The 21,390-nt window shown below is 44.1% G+C and overlaps 1 protein-coding gene across 1 annotated transcript; it reads right to left on the minus strand.

Annotated features, from left to right (window-relative positions):
- Positions 1-432: 432 nt before the first annotated feature.
- On the minus strand, positions 433-20,305 carry LOC126199679 (uncharacterized). The gene is made up of 3 exons (XM_049936607.1): positions 20,170-20,305; positions 18,727-19,055; positions 433-564 (listed from the first exon to the last, which is right to left on the minus strand). Exons 1-3 carry the CDS (start codon positions 20,303-20,305, stop codon positions 433-435), a joined length of 597 nt encoding a protein of 198 aa, XP_049792564.1.
- Between the last annotated feature and the right edge of the window lie 1,085 nt (positions 20,306-21,390).

Below are 21,390 nucleotides of genomic sequence, written 5' to 3' on the forward strand. Positions count from 1 at the left end.
TGTCACGTTGATTATGTACGACCTGTTTAGAGTTAGCAGGTAACAGATCAGAATTTCTTGGCAATATATAGAAATTATACTGTAATTGAAATGACATATTAGCACCTTGTAACCGCCGGGATCCCAATGACCACTTTGCCCGTCATGGGTATTTCGCTCGACTGTCTTAAAATCTACTGAGCACTATGGGCCTACGTCGTGTAGGCGGTGAAGTTCCCTGTCATACTGCGGGGAGCTTCTGCATCCCTACAGTATTTTCTATACTTGTGAGAACCGTTGAAGAGAGCGAGTCAGCAGGGCGGCGCGGGCGTCGAACCCCGGCCCCTCGCGAGGGTGCGCAGCACTCGTGACGTGGCGCGTTACGTCACCGGCGCCCGCGGCAGGTGTCGGGCGGGCGCGCCGTCTGTCTCGCTCGGCCTTTAATAATTAGCCCTATCTGCAGCGCAGCATCTGGCGGGCCGGCCGGCCGGAGCCTCGCCCCACCGGCCCGTAATTTATCGCCGCCGTAATTTCCGACCGCGACTGCCGACTCGACTCGCGCGACTCTCGCTTGTACGTCGATAGCTGCGTGCCGATACCGCGTGCATGTTATGCGCCATTAAGATTGCCGATCTGTTTGAACAGCGGCCTAAATTATACGCCGAGCGACAAGATTTTGCCGCCAGTCGCGCCGTTTAGAGAACTTTTACAGTCGCCACTCGTGCTCTTTCCGACTAGAAACGAATTTAAAATCAGAACTCCGGCCGCGCTCGCATTAACAGATAATAAATCTTCGAAAGTAGAAACGAACTGATTTATATTCCGGCGCGCCGCCGGCGACACAATTACGCTAATAGCAGGACAGGTACACGCGGCAAATACGGGCCGCATGCTGAAACATGCGTTTCGCCATCACGTCGCGAGCTATTACTGCACAGATATTTCCATTTCGCTCGCTATATCGATTTGGAACCGTCGAATTTAATAAGGAAGCCGAGTGACATGACGTTCATTACTGTCAACGTCTTTTGTATTACACTGCTGGATGCGCTCCAAACTCCGACGTGTGGACCTGGAAATGGAATTGTTTGGTAATGTGATGTCACATGCCGAAAGACCGTAGCTTAAGTTTTCTGAGAGACCTGGTGATGTAATAGATGTTCCACTACCGAAAAACAACCAGCGTCTTTGCATAAAATGATCTGTGGGAAGGGTCTCCAATTTACATAATTACGTGGCATCTACAGGTCTCCTACACTTCGAGGCGAACCGTCTCTCTGGTTAGATTAGTGATGACATCGTCATGTCTAGATCGTAGAAAGACACAGATGGGGATATAAATGAGGTACACTTTCTTGTAAGGTGCACCCAAATTAAAACTTGTAAGGAAATTTTAACAACAATATTACAATTGAGAGCCAGTTCCACTGGAAAATATATGCTCAACGACCGCAGTATTAGTATTTTAAAAAAGAAAAAAGGCAGCCGCGATGGCAGCAGGCTTGAAATCATTTATTACACCAAATCGATTTCAGTCACTGTGTTATCTTCAGTGCAAATACTGAAGTTTTGAAAATTTCAACATTGGGTAATACAGAAAAACATACCAACTAACGACTAGATGAGTTCGTTACCTGCTATGTTCTTCTGTATTGAATCTATGCTGAAGTTTTAATATGTGCTTTTATTACATGAGTCTTGAAAACTTTGATATTTGCTCTGAAGATTGTCACACAGTGACTAAAATCGATTTGCTGTAATCAATGATTTCAAAGCTCTTACAACGGCGGCCGCCATTTTTCTTGTGTACCGTAATATTATGATTGCAGTTCACGTAGAATTGTACAATTGTATATAATTACCACTAATACTGATACAACTATCCCATCACGAAGGAAGGGATTATGACTGATCCGGCATTCCTTGGTGTCCTCTATTGCCTTGCCACAGGTGAACATCCGACCTTTCAGAGTTTCAAGGGGTCAGTGATATTAGTGTCACATGGGGAGATATTACGGAAGATGTCTTGAAAGAGGTCGAGGGTCTTCTTTTCCATAAGTCTCGCCTCACAACGCTGACGCCATCAGAATACTGCGCACCGTTTGAGACACTGCTCTCACAGTACACCGCTTTCATTTTGCAATAAATTTGTGAAACACATTCCCCTTCTGCGCCAGAAATCTTTACACTAGTTGGGAGAGAGCCATCATGAAACGAACTGCGGGAACAATTCTCCAGAAATTAGGAAATTCCTTCCCCGTTCCATTCGTGAAGATTCCAACTGAGGTCATTTCGTGGGACTTAAGTGGGAGGAAGTAATATGTTGCCAGGTTCTTCTAGGATGAAGGCATTTAGAATTTCAACAGTAAATATCACTCGTAGCGTTTGCGACTGGAGTCTGTTGATCATCCCCGTAACGCTCTCGGACCTGCTAATCTATTCAATGGCGAAATATGTTGCTCTTCATTGAATCTTTTCTGTTTTATTAATTCAACTAGGTAGCGTCCGATATTGATAAGCAATACTCAGTATCTGAAAGATGTCATTTTAACCGCCATGAGTTGCTGATAAAATATTTATCTAAACAACAAGTTTCTGTCGACTCACCATCTTCAGTTCTTAAAAACGTTTACAGCATCATTTACGGCTAATTTAACCCCGTTGACGTCAGATAATGTATAATTTGTTACCGTTTTTACAACGTAATATAAATTACATCGTCAATATATATGCTGTGCTGGGCAAGCGCTTTCTATCACGTTACTTCAGTGATCGGTGTTCACGCGATGAATAAATACATACGCGGTATGCATCCATTCGTAGCGTTAACGTCGATTGATGATGTAACATGACATAGTGAACTGCCTGGCACAGTTTATATAATAACGAAGTAACTTGTTTCACGATGCGACAACAGTGAAAAATTCATGATTTTATTACCTGACGTCAATGACTCTATATTCTCCTGATATGATGCTGTACACCTTTACATAAAATGTAATATAAATAAATATGATAAACATAAACGGCAAACGCTATTACCAAAAATATCGAGACGTTCTTGATCAACACATTTCAAATTTTTAAACGATACTCTAATGGACATTCGCATGGTCATTGGCTACGTATTTTTTACATGTATAATGTATAAATACATATGTAATATATAAAGGAGAAACATTGTCACCAAAATTATCGAAACGTTACGTACAGATTTACTTACATTTTTACACGATGTTCTAATGAAAATTCAGACGGATATAGGCTACATATTTTAATATAAATAAAATACACTCCTGGAAATTGAAATAAGAACACCGTGAATTCATTGTCCCAGGAAGGGGAAACTTTATTGACACATTCCTGGGGTCAGATACATCACATGATCACACTGACAGAACCACAGGCACATAGACACAGGCAACAGAGCATGCACAATGTCGGCACTAGTACAGTGTATATCCACCTTTAGCAGCAATGCAGGCTGCTATTCTCCCATGGAGACGATCGTAGAGATGCTGGATGTAGTCCTATGGAACGGCTTGCCATGCCATTTCCACCTGGCGCCTCAGTTGGACCAGCGTTCGTGCTGGACGTGCAGACCGCGTGAGACGACGCTTCATCCAGTCCCAAACATGCTCAATGGGGGACAGATCCGGAGATCTTGCTGGCCAGGGTAGTTGGCTTACACCTTCTAGAGCACGTTGGGTGGCACGGGACACATGCGGACGTGCATTGTCCTGTTGGAACAGCAAGTTCCCTTGCCGGTCTAGGAATGGTAGAACGATGGGTTCGATGACGGTTTGGATGTACCGTGCACTATTCAGTGTCCCCTCGACGATCACCAGTGGTGTACGGCCAGTGTAGGAGATCGCTCCCCACACCATGATGCCGGGTGTTGGCCCTGTGTGCCTGGGTCGTATGCAGTCCTGATTGTGGCGCTCACCTGCACGGCGCCAAACACGCATACGACCATCATTGGCACCAAGGCAGAAGCGACTCTCATCGCTGAAGACGACACGTCTCCATTCGTCCCTCCATTCACGCCTGTCGCGACACCACTGGAGGCGGGCTGCACGATGTTGGGGCGTGAGCGGAAGACGGCCTAACGGTGTGCGGGACCGTAGCCCAGCTTCATGGAGACGGTTGCGAATGGTCCTCGCCGATACCCCAGGAGCAACAGTGTCCCTAATTTGCTGGGAAGTGGCGGTGCGGTCCCCTACGGCACTGAGTAGGATCCTACGGTCTTGGCGTGCATCCGTGCGTCGCTGCGGTCCGGTCCCAGGTCGACGGGCACGTGCACCTTCCGCCGACCACTGGCGACAACATCGATGTACTGTGGAGACCTCACGCCCCACGTGTTGAGCAATTCGGCGGTACGTCCACCCGGCCTCCCGCATGCCCACTATACGCCCTCGCTCAAAGTCCGTCAACTGCACATACGGTTCACGTCAACGCTGTCGCGGTATGCTACCAGTGTTAAAGACTGCGATGGAGCTCCGTATGCCACGGCAAACTGGCTGACACTGACGGCGGCGGTGCACAAATGCTGCGCAGCTAGCGCCATTCGACGGCCAACACCGCGGTTCCTGGTGTGTCCGCTGTGCCGTGCGTGTGATCATTGCTTGTACAGCCCTCTCGCAGTGTCCGGAGCAAGTATGGTGGGTCTGACACACCGGTGTCAATGTGTTCTTTTTTCCATTTCCAGGAGTGTATGTGTAATATATAAGCAGGACACATTCTTACCAAATCTCTTATAAGACACTCGACCGATTTACTCGAAATTTTTACACGTTGCCGCAATAAACTTTTAGTACACATAGTGTAGTATCTTTTCTTTTTCCTTTATTGAATTTCGATTCCCCCCGAAGGGGGCGGGCTGGTAGCAGCTTAGTACGCCGCTCTTCAGCCTACAGAATTGGTTTTAAAAAGATGAAGATAATAAATAACAACAGCCGGCGAGAAAATCGCTGACTTAAATGGTAAAATGGCGGAAAATTGTTTAACTTAAAACATAAAACAAAGGGTTGATGATGCTAATAAAATACACAGGAAGCAGACAGGTAAAATAATAGACAGACAATTAAAAAAACACAGCGACATTCTGGTTTCTGTTCGTAAGAGATGTAAAATTCACACCCAGCGACAGCATGATTTCTGTTCGCAACACTTTGCAAAGACGCACAACACTGAAACACTCACTTGAACACTGCACTAAAAAGTTGGCACAAATATGACATACCACAGCCGATGGCAGACGGGGGGAAACTGGACAGATGATGGGAAAGAAAAGGGGGGAAGGAGAGGAAAAACAAAGTGGGGGAGGGGGAAAAGGACACGATGGAGGACGAGGACCCATAAGAGTGGGGGGGGGGGGGGTGGAGTCTGGGCAAACGCGACAGGGAGTGGGGAAAGGCAGAGGAGGGGAATGCAAAAGTACTCGGTGGGGGATGAGGGGGGGGAGAAGGGATGCAGAGAGAGGTTAGGCGGGGAGAAAACCGGATGGAAGGGGGTGAGTGTAGTGTTCTATCCACTGGTCTAATGTAGGGTACCTAGAAAGCTGTTTTCTCGGATCGCTAGACAACAATTCAAGCAAATCATATTAATGAAGTTTATCACAGTAAGTTAAATTGACAATATTTAACTTTGCGTATTCACGAAAGTGTGTCACAAGCAATTGGAAAAATGCAAATTATCAATATCTTTCGGTATGTACAATTTCAATGCAAGCAGAAAGAAAACGGTTCCTCAGTCACTGCTGTAGCGTTTGTATGACGGCTCGTCTTCCACTCCGGCCGCGGCCAGGCTGCTCGGCGCTTGTATTCTCTTCGTGTAGAGGCCGCTCCTGCCGTGGTGTCGTCCTAGTCAGCGTACTATGATCTGACGTCACCTCACAGTCCTCTCTGCTCCTCCGCTCTTGATCGTCGTGCCGATGTTTCTCGTTACGCCGGAACACATAGGACATAAATATCTAGAGAAAGAAAATAACTTGACAGAGAAACTTTGTTAACAGACAAAGAAGTTGCACGTATTGACGATGGATAGAGAGAGAGGAGACAGAGGAGGGGGGGAGAGGGTGCAGGAGGAGATGGAAAGAGACGGGAGAAGAAGATCAGACGGGGGAGAAGGTGGTGGGCACGGAGATGGGAAGGAGGAAGGAGATGAACATAGAGGGACTGGAGGAAACGGACAGATGCAAGGAGGACGTATGTCCACTTATTTCCTTCCCTCCCAGTAAGTTTCAGCCTGGCGTCTGCTTCACTTGGTATTTATTTGAAGTGGTAATTCCACTTTAGGTCACCCTTTATGGTACTTGACAGACGGTACTGTACCTAGTAATTCATCGTGAATAACGCAACCTAGCAGTAGTGTATCTACTAGCATTCCCCTATCTATGCGCAGTACGCAACATTTATTTATGTTCAGGGTCAACCGCTTTCCTCCGGAGGTCTTCTCACATTTAGCTCTAGTTTTTCGCCGTTACAGCCCTCCTACAGACAATAGCATCGACCGCGAATATCCTCACTGAGCCTACAACTAGACCGCCGGCCCGAGTGGCCGAGCGGTTCTAGGCGCTTCAGTCTGGGACCGCGCGACCGCTACGGTCGCTGGTTCGAATCCTGCCTCGGGCATGGATGTGTGTGATGTCCTTAGGTTAGTTAGGTTTAAGTAGTTCTAAGTTCTAGGGGACTGATGACCTCAGATGTTAAGTCGCATAGTGCTCACAGCTTACAACTAGACCATTAATATGTACTGAAAACAGTAACGACCTTATCATACTCCCCTTAGATCCTCCCTCCATTATCTTCACATCTGACAATTTTGATCTGTTAACAACGATGCGTTGAGTTTTGTCGGCAAGGAAGTTCTGTATCTAGCCACACGTCTGGTCCAGTACTTGGGCCGCTCGTGTTTTGTTCACTAAGCGACTTGTATTACTATGATTCGTTGATGGGCCTGTTGAAGTAATTGCCATAGAATAATAACCACACATATACACCACATTTATCAATTTTCATCGAAGGTAGTAACTAAGACGTATTTCATTCATGCCATTCTATCTTGTGAATCAACACTAGTAACATTTCCTTCTTAATATGTTTTGAGTTTATTCAACAAGTGCTTCCGACATTGTAAGGACTAAATTGTTTTTAAGTGGACAAACGTTTCCAATGCAACCACTTCGTCGGAACGAAGAACATTTGTCGTAAAATGTACGACAAGTTTCAAAAGTTGACCAAGTGGAAAACGATCGTGTTGTTGTTGTTGTGGTCTTCAGTGCTGAGACTGGTTAGATGCAGCTCTCCATGCTACTCTATCCTCTGCAAGCTTCTTCATCTCCCAGTACCTACTGCAACCTACACACTTCTGAATCTGCTTAGTGTATTCATCTCTTGGTCTCCCTCTACGATTTTTACCCTCCACGGTGCCCTCCAATACTAAATTGGTGATCCCTTGATGCCTCAGAACATGTCCTACGAACCGATACCTTCTTCTAGTCAAGTTGTGCCACAAACTTCTCTTCTCCCCAATCCTATTCAATACCTCCTCATTAGTTACGTGATCTACCCACGTAATCTTCAACATTCTTCTGTAGCACCACATTTCGAAAGCTTCTATTCTCTTCTTGTCCAAACTATTTATCGTCCATGTTTCACTTCCATGCATGGCTACACTCCATACAAATACTTTGAGAAACGACTTCCTGACACTTAAATCTATACTCGATGTTAACAAATTTCTCTTCTTCAGAAACGCTTTCCTTGCCATTGCCAGTCTACATGTTATATCCTCTGGAAGTTATTTTGCTCCTCAAATAGCAAAACTCCTTTACTACTTTAAGTGTCTAATTTCGTAATCTAATTCCCTCAGCATCACCCGACTTAATTCGACTACATTCCATTATCCTCGTTTTGCTGTTGTTGATGTTCATCTTATATCCTCCTTTCAAGACACTGTCCGTTCCATTCAACTGCTCTTCCAAGTACTTTGCTGTCTCTGACAGAATTACAATGTCATCGGCGAACCTCAAAGTTTTTATTTCTTCTCCATGGATTTTAATACCTACTCAGAATTTTTCTTGTGTTTCCTTTACTGCTTGCTCAATATACAGATTGAATACCATCGGGGATAGGCTACAACCCTGTCTTACTCCCTTCCCAAAAACTGCTTCCCTTTCATGTCCCTCGACTCTTACAACTGCCATCTGGTTTCTGTACAAATTGTAAATAGCCTTTCGCTCCCTGTATTTTACCCCTGCCACCTTTAGAATTTGAAAAAATGTATTCCAGTCAACATTGTCAAAAGCTTTCTCTAAGTCTACAAATGCTAGAAACGTAGGTTTGCCTTTCCTTAATCTTTCTTCTAAGATAAGTCGTAAGGTCAGTATTGCCTCACGTGTTCCAGTATTTCTACGGAATCCCAACTGATCTTCCCCGAGGTCGGCTTCTACCAGTTTTTCCATTCGTCTGTAAAGAATTAGTGTTAGTATTTTGCAGCTGTGGCTTATTAAACTGATTGTTCGGTAATTTTCACATCTGTCAACACCTGCTTTATTTGGGATTGGAATTATTATATTCTTCTTGAAGTCTGAGGGTATTTCGCCTGCTTCATATATCTTGCTCACCAGATGGTAGAGTTTTGTCATGACTGGCTCTCCCAAGGCCATCAGTAGTTCCAATGGAATGTTGTCTACTCCGGGGGCCTTGTTTCGACTCAGGTCTTTCAGTGCTCTGTCAAACTCTTCACGCAGTATCGTATCTCCCATTTCATCTTCATCTACATCCTCTTACATTTCCATAATATTGTCCTCAAGTACATCGCCGTTGTATAGACCCTCTATATACTCCTTCCACGTTTCTGCTTTCCCTTCTTTGCTTAGAACTGGATTTCCATCTGAGCTCTTGATGTTCATATAAGTGGTTCTCTTATATCCAAAGGTCTCTTTAATTTTCCTGTAGGCAGTATCTATCTTACCCCTAGTGGGATAAGCCTCTACATCTTTACATTTGTCCTCTAGCCATCCCTGCTTTGGGAAATATGTACTGGCTCTAGGCTTAGCCGGTAGCATGCTTGGCGACTCTCGTCGTCCGACCAAACGCACGGTGTTTCCTTTTATCTATCAGCTCCGTATTCATAACACGAAGGAGTCGATCTGTTGTACAGCCGCTTGTTCCTACAGTCGAATGCGTTTGCCTGTTTCTATTATGAAAGTTCTTTCCTGTAAATAGAAAACTCTGAAGTTAATTTATCTTCATACCTGTGGCTAAACAAGAAATGGAACTGGAATTTTCATACGCAAATTACGTGTACTTTGCGCAGACGACGTTTCTGCCTATGACGATAAGTCAGACTGCAAGTGCAGGGCCAGAGATAGATACATCGCCCAAAGCGTTATAACACATGCATATGAAAGTACTCGTCCAGTCCTTCCGACTACACTTACTTTGATGGAAGCTGCCACAGCCTAAGGATTCTCTTCATCGTAGGAAAAACAGTAGCGCAAGAATATGCCACATCAAGCACTAATAGTTCCAACGTCAGCTGCCCGTTTCATTTGTGTCGAGCTAAGCAGATGTAAGTTTAGGATGACTTTCCACTTCCCTTCTTTTTTAGGTTTCCGTACCTAAAAACCGAACCCTTGTAGGATTACATTGCTGTTTGCCTGTCAGCCAGTCTATTAAGACCACTTTTTCTCGAGAATAGGTAGAGAATCAAGTTGAAATTTTTGGTTGCTTGGCGATGTAAAAATTTCAAGCTTCTAAGTCAATGCCATCAAGCGATTCGTCTGTTAAGACCGCTTTTCGTCAAGGATGGGAAGATATATCAAGTTGGAATTTACTGTGCCTTAGAGATGTAAAAATGTAAGCTTCTAAGTCAACGCAACCACAACATACGGCCGTCTATTAAGACCGCTTGCCGCGTGGGGTAGCCGCGAGGTCTGAGGCACCTTATCACGGTCCGCGCGGCTACCCCGTCGGAGGTCCGAGTCCTCCTTCGGGAATGGGTGTGTGTATGTGTGGTCCTTAGCATAAATTAGTTTAAGTTAGATTAAGTAGTGTGTAAGCTTAGTGACCGATGATGGTTCAAATGGCTCTGAGCACTATGGGACTCAACTTCTGAGGTCATTAGTCCCATAGAACTTAGAACTAGTTAAACCTAACTAACCTATGGACATCACACACACATCCATGCCCGAGGCAGGATTCGAACCTGCGACCGTAGCGGTCTCGCGGTTCCAGACTGAAGCGCCTAGAACCGCACGGCCACTTCGGCCGGCTAGGGACCGATGACCTCAGCAGTTTGGTCCTATAAGATATTACCACAAATTTCCAAAATCAAGACCCCATTTTCTCAGTAACAGGTACAGTATCAAGTTACGACTTATATCCAATATTAACGTCTACGGCCCCTTGGCAATATAAAAGTTCTAAGCTTCTCAGTCATTGCACTCAGATGATAAGACCATTTATGTCAAATATTTTGATCTTCGGAAAGTCACTCATCATTACCTAGAGAAGAACGATATGTTTACTTGATTATGTTTGTAAGGAAACCTCAGAGTGCGAGCCCTACTCACACTTATCTGGTTCTCTCTTTCTTTCTTTTTTTTTTTTTTTTTTGCTGTATTGCATAGTATCTTAAACTGGTCGCAGTGAGACGGGCTTATTTTGGTCCCCACATGGACTCATACTCATTACTCGCGGTGCGTTGCCGATTCCCGTAAGAATTCGGGCACTGTTTGTGTTGTGCATCCGCACAGAAGAAGAAGATGGTCAAATGGACGGTGAGCCTTGCCTTAACTACACTCCTGGAAATGGAAAAAAGAACACATTGACACCGGTGTGTCAGACCCACCATACTTGCTCCGGACACTGCGAGAGGGCTGTACAAGCAATGATCACACGCACGGCACAGCGGACACACCAGGAACCGCGGTGTTGGCCGTCGAATGGCGCTAGCTGCGCAGCATTTGTGCACCGCCGCCGTCAGTGTCAGCCAGTTTGCCGTGGCATACGGAGCTCCATCGCAGTCTTTAACACTGGTAGCATGCCGCGACAGCGTGGACGTGAACCGTATGTGCAGTTGACGGACTTTGGGCGAGGGCGTATAGTGGGCATGCGGGAGGCCGGGTGGACGTACCGCCGAATTGCTCAACACGTGGGGCGTGAGGTCTCCACAGTACATCGATGTTGTCGCCAGTGGTCGGCGGAAGGTGCACGTGCCCGTCGACCTGGGACCGGACCGCAGCGACGCACGGATGCACGCCAAGACCGTAGGATCCTACACAGTGCCGTAGGGGACCGCACCGCCACTTCCCAGCAAATTAGGGACACCGTTGCTCCTGGGGTATCGGCGAGGACCATTCGCAACCGTCTCCATGAAGCTGGGCTACGGTCCCGCACACCGTTAGGCCGTCTTCCGCTCACGCCCCAACATCGTGCAGCCCGCCTCCAGTGGTGTCGCGACAGGCGTGAATGGAGGGACGAATGGAGACGTGTCGTCTTCAGCGATGAGAGTCGCTTCTGCCTTGGTGCCAATGATGGTCGTATGCGTGTTTGGCGCCGTGCAGGTGAGCGCCACAATCAGGACTGCATACGACCGAGGCACACAGGGCCAACACCCGGCATCATGGTGTGGGGAGCGATCTCCTACACTGGCCGTACACCACTGGTGATCGTCGAGGGGACACTGAATAGTGCACGGTACATCCAAACCGTCATCGAACCCATCGTTCTACCATTCCTAGACCGGCAAGGGAACTTGCTGTTCCAACAGGACAATGCACGTCCGCATGTGTCCCGTGCCACCCAACGTGCTCTAGAAGGTGTAAGTCAACTACCCTTGCCGGCAAGATCTCCGGATCTGTCCCCCATTGAGCATGTTTGGGACTGGATGAAGCGTCGTCTCACGCGGTCTGCACGTCCAGCACGAACGCTGGTCCAACTGAGGCGCCAGGTGGAAATGGCATGGCAAGCCGTTCCACAGGACTACATCCAGCATCTCTACGATCGTCTCCATGGGAGAATAGCAGCCTGCATTGCTGCGAAAGGTGGATATACACTGTACTAGTGCCGACATTGTGCATGCTCTGTTGCCTGTGTCTATGTGCCTGTGGTTCTGTCAGTGTGATCATGTGATGTATCTGACCCCAGGAATGTGTCAATAAAGTTTCCCCTTCCTGGGACAATGAATTAACGGTGTTCTTATTTCAATTTCCAGGAGTGTATATATATATATCCGAACTATATATATGTCCGAAAGAATATATATATATATATATATATATATATATATATATATATATATATTCTTTCGGACATGTCTGAAAGAAGACACACACACACACATATATATATATATATATATATATATATTCTTTCGGACATGTCTGAAAGAAGACATATATATATATATATATATATATATATATATATATATATATATATATCTTCGTATATATATATATATATATATATATATCACATGTTGTTTTTAATTTGATAACTTTTATTTTCGTTTTAGAATACTCTCTGAACAAATCGTGCAAGGTGGAAAACGATTGTATAGAATTATTCTGCAACTCTAGAGAAACGAAAAGATTCCTAAGAAATAGCAAGAAGCAATAATACAGAGTGTTCCATAAAATGTCGGATGAACTGCCGGATGTCTGCAACGTGCTGCCACGATATTTTGGCGCAGAGTTTTCTGACCATCTTTGGTTGAATGCTGAAAAAAAAGGCACTGAGGTCACATATTTAAGATCTCGCTGGAATATGCGTGGTATCTGTGCGCTGCGTCGCACGACCTCTGTGGTGAAAGCTGGCTTCATCGATATTAGATCGATTGTCTTCGCATGGAAAACGACGCCGTATACGCAGAGTACGAAGTGTTTCTACGGCAGGGCTTCAAGTAGAATTGAACTGGAAACCGCCGACCCGCTTAATAAGAGACTCATACGGCCGTATTTCCTCTGATTCATTGATGATGGAGCTTCAAGAGTTTGACGAATGGGCCACAGTTTTCGTTTGGTCGTATTTCATCAAGTGACCATTGGAAATACAACGTTTGGCGATAACGCACTTAATGGCTGGGAGGAGGTCAGTATGTCACTGATGGTTCTACGGTCCGCTCCTGTGCTGTGGGCGTCTTTTTTACGATGTAAGATTTGTCGCATTCGCACGGAATTCTGTAAACACCTGCCTTGAGCAACTCTAAGTCATGTTTTTCAGATCCGAACAGCACCGAGCTCTTAAAAAGAGGACGAAAAACTGCTTTATCTCTTCTTAATATTCTGCCTATTTTGGCTGAAATATTTCCAATACAGTAGAGCGTCGATTATCCAAAGTAATTGGAGGACACGGGTGTTCGGAAAACTGGTTTGTTCGGTTAATCGAACTGTACATGTTTATTTGCCAGAAAGAAGTACTGTACAGTAAATTTATTCATAAAAACAGGCATCTCTCTTAGTATTACAAAGTAACATACAAAGGAAACTTCAGCCGGCCGAAGTGGCCGTGCGGTTAAAGGCGCTGCAGTCTGGAGCCGCAAGACCGCTACGGTCGCAGGTTCGAATCCTGCCTCGGGCATGGATGTTTGTGATGTCCTTAGGTTAGTTAGGTTTAACTAGTTCTAAGTTCTAGGGGACTAATGACCTCAGCAGTTGAGTCCCACAGTGCTCAGAGCCAAAGGAAACTTCAGTAGGAATATATACCGTGTGGCACAGTTTATTAAACAAAAATATATACATATTACATACGCATTTTGCATTAACAATACACACATGACTTTGAAAGAATCATCTGCTGAAGAATCAGCCGACAGTTTTTCTCCCTGTATTGTAAGCTCACGAATGCCGTGTCTTGACTTGAAGCGTTTTAACCAGCCCGTGCTCGCTTTAAAGTTCGAAGGCCCTCCAAGTTTTTCGTTGAACTGCATTGCCTTCTCACACAGAATGGGACCTGAGATAGGTTCTCCTTCCGATCTCTTTTGTGTAAACCACTTGTAAACACATCATCTAGATCTGTGTTAGTGGCGAGCTTCATAGTTTTATCTCGTACTTGTCACTCATAGAAAGGACAACACGTTAACGTTTAAGCATTTTGTATCGTCAAGTTCACTTCTTCACGCAGCAGCACACAAGTGGTCGTGACAGAAAACAGAAGGTGACTGCACAGTGAGAAGCTCCTCTTGGGGGCGCGCAATCCTTCAAACTGCGCGGAGCGGCACGCCTCAACTCTAAGGCTAGGCGCAAATAGAGACGCGTATAGCGCGTGTGGCGCGACGCAGCGCAGCGCGCGTTTTTGTAACATCACAGATTCCAATGGGACCGCGCAAATTGCGACGCGACGCGACTGGGACGCGACACGCGCCTGCGCCAGGTCGCGCGGAGTTGTGGTTGAGGCACAGTTTCTCGCGCCGCGCGTCGCGCTTGCCTCGCTAGCATCGTGGGAAATTTGAGGAGTGGAGCGGAAAAGTAGCCCCGCCATATGCTCACATCGGGACGGCGCATATCGGCAGTGGTAGTATTGCCAGTACGATAAATTTTGCCTTACTGTGTACTGAATTTTATTGCCTTTGGTTAGTGTTTCGTTTTTTGCCATTTAAACGCTCCAGCTTTCTTCGTTAGCACGTTATACTTTTCTGTTATTTATATCTGCATAGTTTTGTTTTGTTTTTTTTCTGTCAAGAAATATGTATACTTCAGTAACTAATGAGCCATTGGCCATTGAAATTGCACCATTTGCCTCTGTGATGTTTTCAGATCTCAAGAAGGGACAGAGGGTAGTGAATAAGGAAGCAAGGAATATTATAAAATCATGTGATTAAGAATCAAGGCAGGAAAGTAAAGCAAGGTTATATTCTCGCTGCCTAGTAAGCTAGCGTACCTGTACGATCTGTTACAAAAATTTAGAAAGGGATAATCTCCACAGGTGTGATCCCTTTGTTCTTGTGGTAAAAAGCGTCCAAGATCTGAAGTATAGAAGTTTCACTGTGATTACTCTGACATGTATGTAATAATGTAATACGGCACACTGTACTACATGCATGTGAAGAACATATTTCCACTGCAAGCTAGAAACAGTCGAAAAGCAGTCACAAATAACAATGTTTTAATTGGTTCGCCGTGATGAGAAAAAGCATTTCAATTGTTGCATGGACATTATCAGCATTAATAAACTAATTATACAACAACAGGCTACACAAATGAAGAAAATGTAGGTATTATTACGAAAGTAGGAATATCCTAAAAGAGTGTTATGATTAGATATATTTAATTTGTTGAAATGTGCTGCTAACAAAGGCAGATCTACTTTCATGTTTTTCGAACTCCATCTCACAAGGCGCACATGGCTAGCTTATGCATTCCTGTCGCGCGCATTATTCTTCGCTGCTGACAATACACTGACCATTGTGTTGTGCGACAGATCAATTGTTTATTTTTATCAATAACAACTATTTTATTCGCGATCATGCATTGTCAGTTTGGCAAGCCGTAGGTGAGTAAACAGTATCTGGCATGTGCCTATCATTCCGCCTGAAGGAACGCTCGTCATTATTTTAATACTGCTCAGATCAAGAGAAGGAATAAAATCCTTTGGTAAGTTTCCTTTCCTGTCGCTCAGTGTTAAAAATACGATGGGTTACTGGGATTCCACCAAAATTCCAACAGAACTGCCAATCTGTTTTTGTGTCAGTTGTTAACCTTTTCTCATTCGAAGCATCACCATTTATGAGTAAAGGCCACATTTCTCTTGGTGACTGGTTTAATTGTACTTCCTTTGTCAGAATGTAATTTGTCAAACTCATCTCACAGCAGCTATTGAGACAGAATTCCGAAACGTAGGGCCTCATTACACAAGTAATTGACAATTACAGAGCTCAATAGCTTACGAAAAACCTCATAGTATCGGTTTGCAGTAACATAAAAGAAGAAATTTCATGTTTATTTTCATACTAGGAAGCTCTTGTATCGCTAGCTGTCGATAACTCTTAAAAAATTACAGTCACTGGAGTGAAATAAATAAAAAAAGAAGTATAAATAGTGATATATCGCCATGGATAAGAAAGTACCGTGTGTTCAATAATTAGCAAAACACTCTCCTCCTTGTGTGCTATCATTCGCCAAACTTTCGTTTCGATGTCTCGAGCGGTTTAGGAGATACGAGATGTTGCGAGTATTTCATTCTCGCGAGCGTGAGATCGGAAGTGAGCGCGCTCTACATGGGATCCATTTTATCGAGATCGGAGGCAGATAGAGATCTCCTGCCAAATCTAAACAAAAATTCAGCATGTTAGCTAAATTTAATACGCAGCAACATATGGTGTAATACGCACCAAACGCAAAATCATAGCGACCCCTAATTTTCGTTGCAAACTTTTTGAGTTTTGCGTAGTGTCTTACTAAAATGTGTACATCACAATAAGAATGGTCAGTAGCGAGGTGATGGGCACGAAGCTGCAGCGAAAACTACTCAGAAAAGAAAACGAAAAATACACAAAATGCTGATACAAAAAAGAATTAAAGTCTTAAGCAAACATAATTGTGATGGTCCCTTCAGATTTCTTGAAAACGGTGAACAAAATCGGTGATATTAGACAAACCGGATTCAGTTGTGTCGACCTTCAAATCTTACATCTGTTGCTGTTCTGAATAGTGAGACGCTGTCTTTTGGTCTGAATCACTCGATATATATGGCGATGAAGAGTGAGAAAAAGGTGCTGTACTGTATGGCGCTGAATTATTTGAAGAAGATGACATCGAAGGTGTCTCGCTCCTTACGTTCATTATTTCTTCTTCTGCAAGTGACACAGCCTAGAAAAGTTGACCTCCGATTCTGTGTTGGTAACTTTGAGGCATGTTTTTAGTCAGCTGATACGTTGTTGTTGTGGGCTTCAGTCCTGAGACTGGTTTGATGCAGCTCTCCATGCCACTCTATCCTGTGCAAGCCTCTTCATCTCCCAGTACCTACTGGAACCTACATCCTTCTGAATCTGCTTAGTGTATTGATCTCTTGGTCTCCCTCTACGATTTTTACCCTCCACGCAGCCCTCCAATGCTAAATTTGTGGTCCGTTGATGCCTCAAAACATGTCCTACCAACCGATCCCTTCTTCTAGTCAAGTTGTGCCACATACTTCTCTTCTCCCCAATCCTATTCAATACCTCCTCAAAAATGGCTCAAATGGCTCTGAGCACTATGGGACTCAACTGCTGTGGTCATAAGTCCCCTAGAACTTAGAACTACTGAAACCTAACTAACCTAAGAACAGCACACAACACCCAGCCATCACGAGGCAGAGAAAATCCCTGACCCCGCCGGGAATCGAACCCGGGAACCCGGGCGTGGGAAGCAAGAACGCTACCGCACCACCACGGGATGCGGGCAATACCTCCTCATTAGTTACGTGATCTACCCATCTTATCTTCAGCATTCTTCTGTAGCACCACATTTCGAAAGCTTCTATTCTCTTCTTGTCCAAACTATTTATCGTCCATGTTTCAGTTCCATACATGGCTACACTCCATACAAATACTTTCAGAAACGACTTCCTGACACTTAAATCTATACTCGATGTTAACAAATTTCTCTTCTTCAGAAACGATTTCCTTGCCATTGCCAGTCTACATTTTATATCCTCTCTACTTCGACCATCATCAGTTATTTTACTCCCTAAATAGCAAAACTCCTTTACTACTTTAAGTGTCTCATTTCCTAATCTAATCCCCTCAGCATCACCCGATTTAATTTGACTACATTCCATTATCCTCATTTTGCTTTTGTTGATGTTCATCTTATATCCTCCTTTCAAGACACTGTCCATTCCGTTCAACTGCTCTTCCAAGTCCTTTGCTGTCTCTGACAGAATTACAATTCTTTAATTTTCCTGTAGGCAGTATCTATCTTACCCCTAGTGAGACAAGCCTCTACATCCTTACATTTGCCCTCTAGTCATCCCTGCTTAGCCATTTTGCACTTCCTGTCGATCTCATTTTTGAGACGTATGTATTCCTTTTTGCCTGCTTCATTTACTGCATTTTTATATTTTCTCCTTTCATCAATTAAATTCAATATTTCTTCTGTTACCCAAGGATTTCTATTAGCCCTCGTCTTTTTACCTACTTGATCCTCTGCTGCCTTCACTACTTCATCCCTCAGAGCTACCCATTCTTCTTGTACTGTATTTCTTTCCCCCATTCCTGTCAATTGTTCCCTTATGCTCTCCCTGAAACTGTCTACAACCTCTGGTTCTTTCAGTTTAGCCAGGTCCCATCTCCTTAAATTCCCACCTTTTTGCAGTTTCTTCAGTTTCAATCTGCAGTTCATAACCAATAGATTGTGGTCAGAATCCACATCTGCCCCTGGAAATGTCTTACAGTTTAAAACCTGGTTCCTAAATCTCTGTGTTACCATTATATAATCTATCTGATACCTTTTAGTATCTCCAGGATTCTTCCAGGTATACAACCTTCTTTTATGAATCTTGAACCAAGTGTTAGCTATGATAGCTGATACATAGAGATAAAAAAATTGTAAAGAGGGTCATCTTTGATACAGTGTGACTCCAACGCTTTTCTTTCTTCTGCTCTTTGTCTTGCTCTTTCCTCACGCTGTTGCACTGATTGTTTTAGCAGAATTACAACGTCTTCCTGTTTTCTTTTCCTTGATTGATTTCTTTGAATAACTGGAGTTGAAGTAGCGGTGTGATGTGCTATGCACTCCGTTCCTATGCTCCTACTTGATACTTCATTGCTGTCGTAGTTATTAATATCTTGACTTTGCTCATTCGCCTCATTGTCGAGTGATTTGTTATCTTCTAATTCCTCGGTTTCCAGTGTATCACTTCTTGCTGATGTTTTAGTTGTAGCTTGTGAGCTGTGAACATTCTCATCACCTAGATTACTATCACGTGGACCAGCTGTCATAAAAGGTTCAAGAATTGACATCTGGTTTTGATATTTCCACGGCTTGATATTCTCAGCAGCAGCTCCGCTTTTCATATATTTCACCTGTCGTCGACGTGCATCTCGATAGCTGCCTCTCAGCTTCAGCAATGAATTTTTTGTCTCTTCCTCTGCAATAATTAACAACGTATAACTAATAAGGCATTAATGTTGTCCCATATAGATAGACAAACTAAAGATAAGCAATATTAACTTATAGTGTTTGGATAAAGACATATTTGCAATCTACTTTTATCGTTCCACAATAACAATAAACTTTCGTTTTGTTTCAGACATTTAGCCTCCGGTGACAGCTACAAAAGTATTGCGTATAACTATCTCTTGGGAGATCGAACTGTATCTACTATTGTAAAAGAAGTAGCTACCGCTGTATGGAAAGAAATGCAACCAAAGTATTTAGCAGAACCTACAACACAGACATGGAAATCAGTCGCTTCACGGTTTGAACATAGATGGCAATTCCCACACTGCGTTGGTGCAGTCGATGAAAAACATACATGCTCCATCGTTTTGATGGCGACGGTTGACGCAGATTACAAATTTATCACCGTTGATGTTGGCGCAATGGGACGATTCAGCGAAGGACATGTACTTGCTAGCAGTGTGTTGGCCAAGAGAATGAGAAAAAACACGTTATTACTTCCCATTCCTGAACTAATACCTACAATTTCTGATCCAATGCCGTATGTGTTTGTGGGAGATGAAGCTTTCCCATTGTTGGAAAACATTATAAGAGACCAATTACGAACATCAGGTCTTCAATGCCAGACTTTCTCGAGCACGACAAACTGTGGAATGTGCTTTCGGTATACCATCATCACGTTTCCGTGTGTTCAGGAAACTATTTGAAACCAAAGTCGACACGGTGAAAGATGTTGTGAAAGCAGCTTGCGTTCTGCACAACAATATACGATCTTCAGTAGTAGTTGCAGATGATTTAAATGACATCGAACCGTTGCCAGCAACTCAGTTACTTCGTGTGCAAGGGAACAGGAGGAGGACTTCATCAACTGCCTTCAAAGTGAGGAAAAATTTCACTGAATATTTCAACACTTGCGGAGCAGTTCCATGGCAACATCAGTCAGTTCTGGTTGGTAATTATTGACAATATAACAACTTCCAATTATTGTACCATTATTGTGCTCCACATGTTATGTGCTCAAGCGAAGTACACAGCGATATGTATTAACTAAAAAATTGAGAAATAAATATTGCAGTACTTACCGTCTTTCAAATTCAGACCCTTTGCTATATCACTCCAAATCCGGTTCTTGAGTTTGACCTTCATGTAGTCTGCGTGTTTTGTGTCATACAGCTCTCTGTGTTCCCTCACTGCCTCTATTAATTTTTCTTCAGCCATGGAGAGAAGTAAATTATTCATCCACTGCACAACGTCCACTGCACAACGCCCGCTGCACAGCAGAATAGCCTGTGTACTGTCAGTAGCCGTGAATAATAAACGCGACAAGAATGCAGAAGCTAGCCAGGTGTGCCTTCTGGAACAGTTCACGTCGTTCGAAAAACATTGTCATGATTGTTGCCTGTCGTTGTCTGAAATACTTTTCAATAAATTAAATATATCAAATCGCCGCACATTTTCAAAGATACTCAAACTTTGGGAATAATACCGACCACTAATTCATTTGTGTATCCTGTTACATAATTAGCTTATTAATGCTGATACTGTGTATGCTACCACTGAGATGTTTTTCTCGTCATGACGAGCCAAGTAAAACATTGTCATTCGTGAAGGTTTCTCGGCTGTTTCTAGCTTGCAGTGGAAATGTGATGTTCACATGCAAGTTGTACAGTGTGTCGTTATTACAGGGTGTTTCAAAAATGACCGGTATATTTGAAACGGCAATAAAAACTAAACGAGCAGCGATAGAAATACACCGTTTGTTGCAATATGCTTGGGACAACAGTACATTTTCAGGCGGACAAACTTTCGAAATTACAGTAGTTACAATTTTCAACAACAGATGGCGCTGCAAGTGATGTGAAAGATATAGAAGACAACGCAGTCTGTGGGTGCGCCATTCTGTACGTCGTCTTTCTGCTGTAAGCGTGTGCTGTTCACAACGTGCAAGTGTGCTGTAGACAACATGGTTTATTCCTTAGAACAGAGGATTTTTCTGGTGTTGGAATTCCACCGCCTAGAACACAGTGTTGTTGCAACAAGACGAAGTTTTCAACGGCGGTTTAATGTAACCAAAGGACCGAAAAGCGATACAATAAAGGATCTGTTTGAAAAATTTCAACGGACTGGGAACGTGACGGATGAACGTGCTGGAAAGGTAGGGCGACCGCGTACGGCAACCACAGAGGGCAACGCGCAGCTAGTGCAGCAGGTGATCCAACAGCGGCCTCGGGTTTCCGTTCGCCGTGTTGCAGCTGCGGTCCAAATGACGCCAACGTCCACGTATCGTCTCATGCGCCAGAGTT

Source organism: Schistocerca nitens, chromosome 8, assembly GCF_023898315.1.
Source record: "Schistocerca nitens isolate TAMUIC-IGC-003100 chromosome 8, iqSchNite1.1, whole genome shotgun sequence".
NCBI classification, from domain to species: Eukaryota; Metazoa; Arthropoda; class Insecta; order Orthoptera; family Acrididae; genus Schistocerca; species Schistocerca nitens.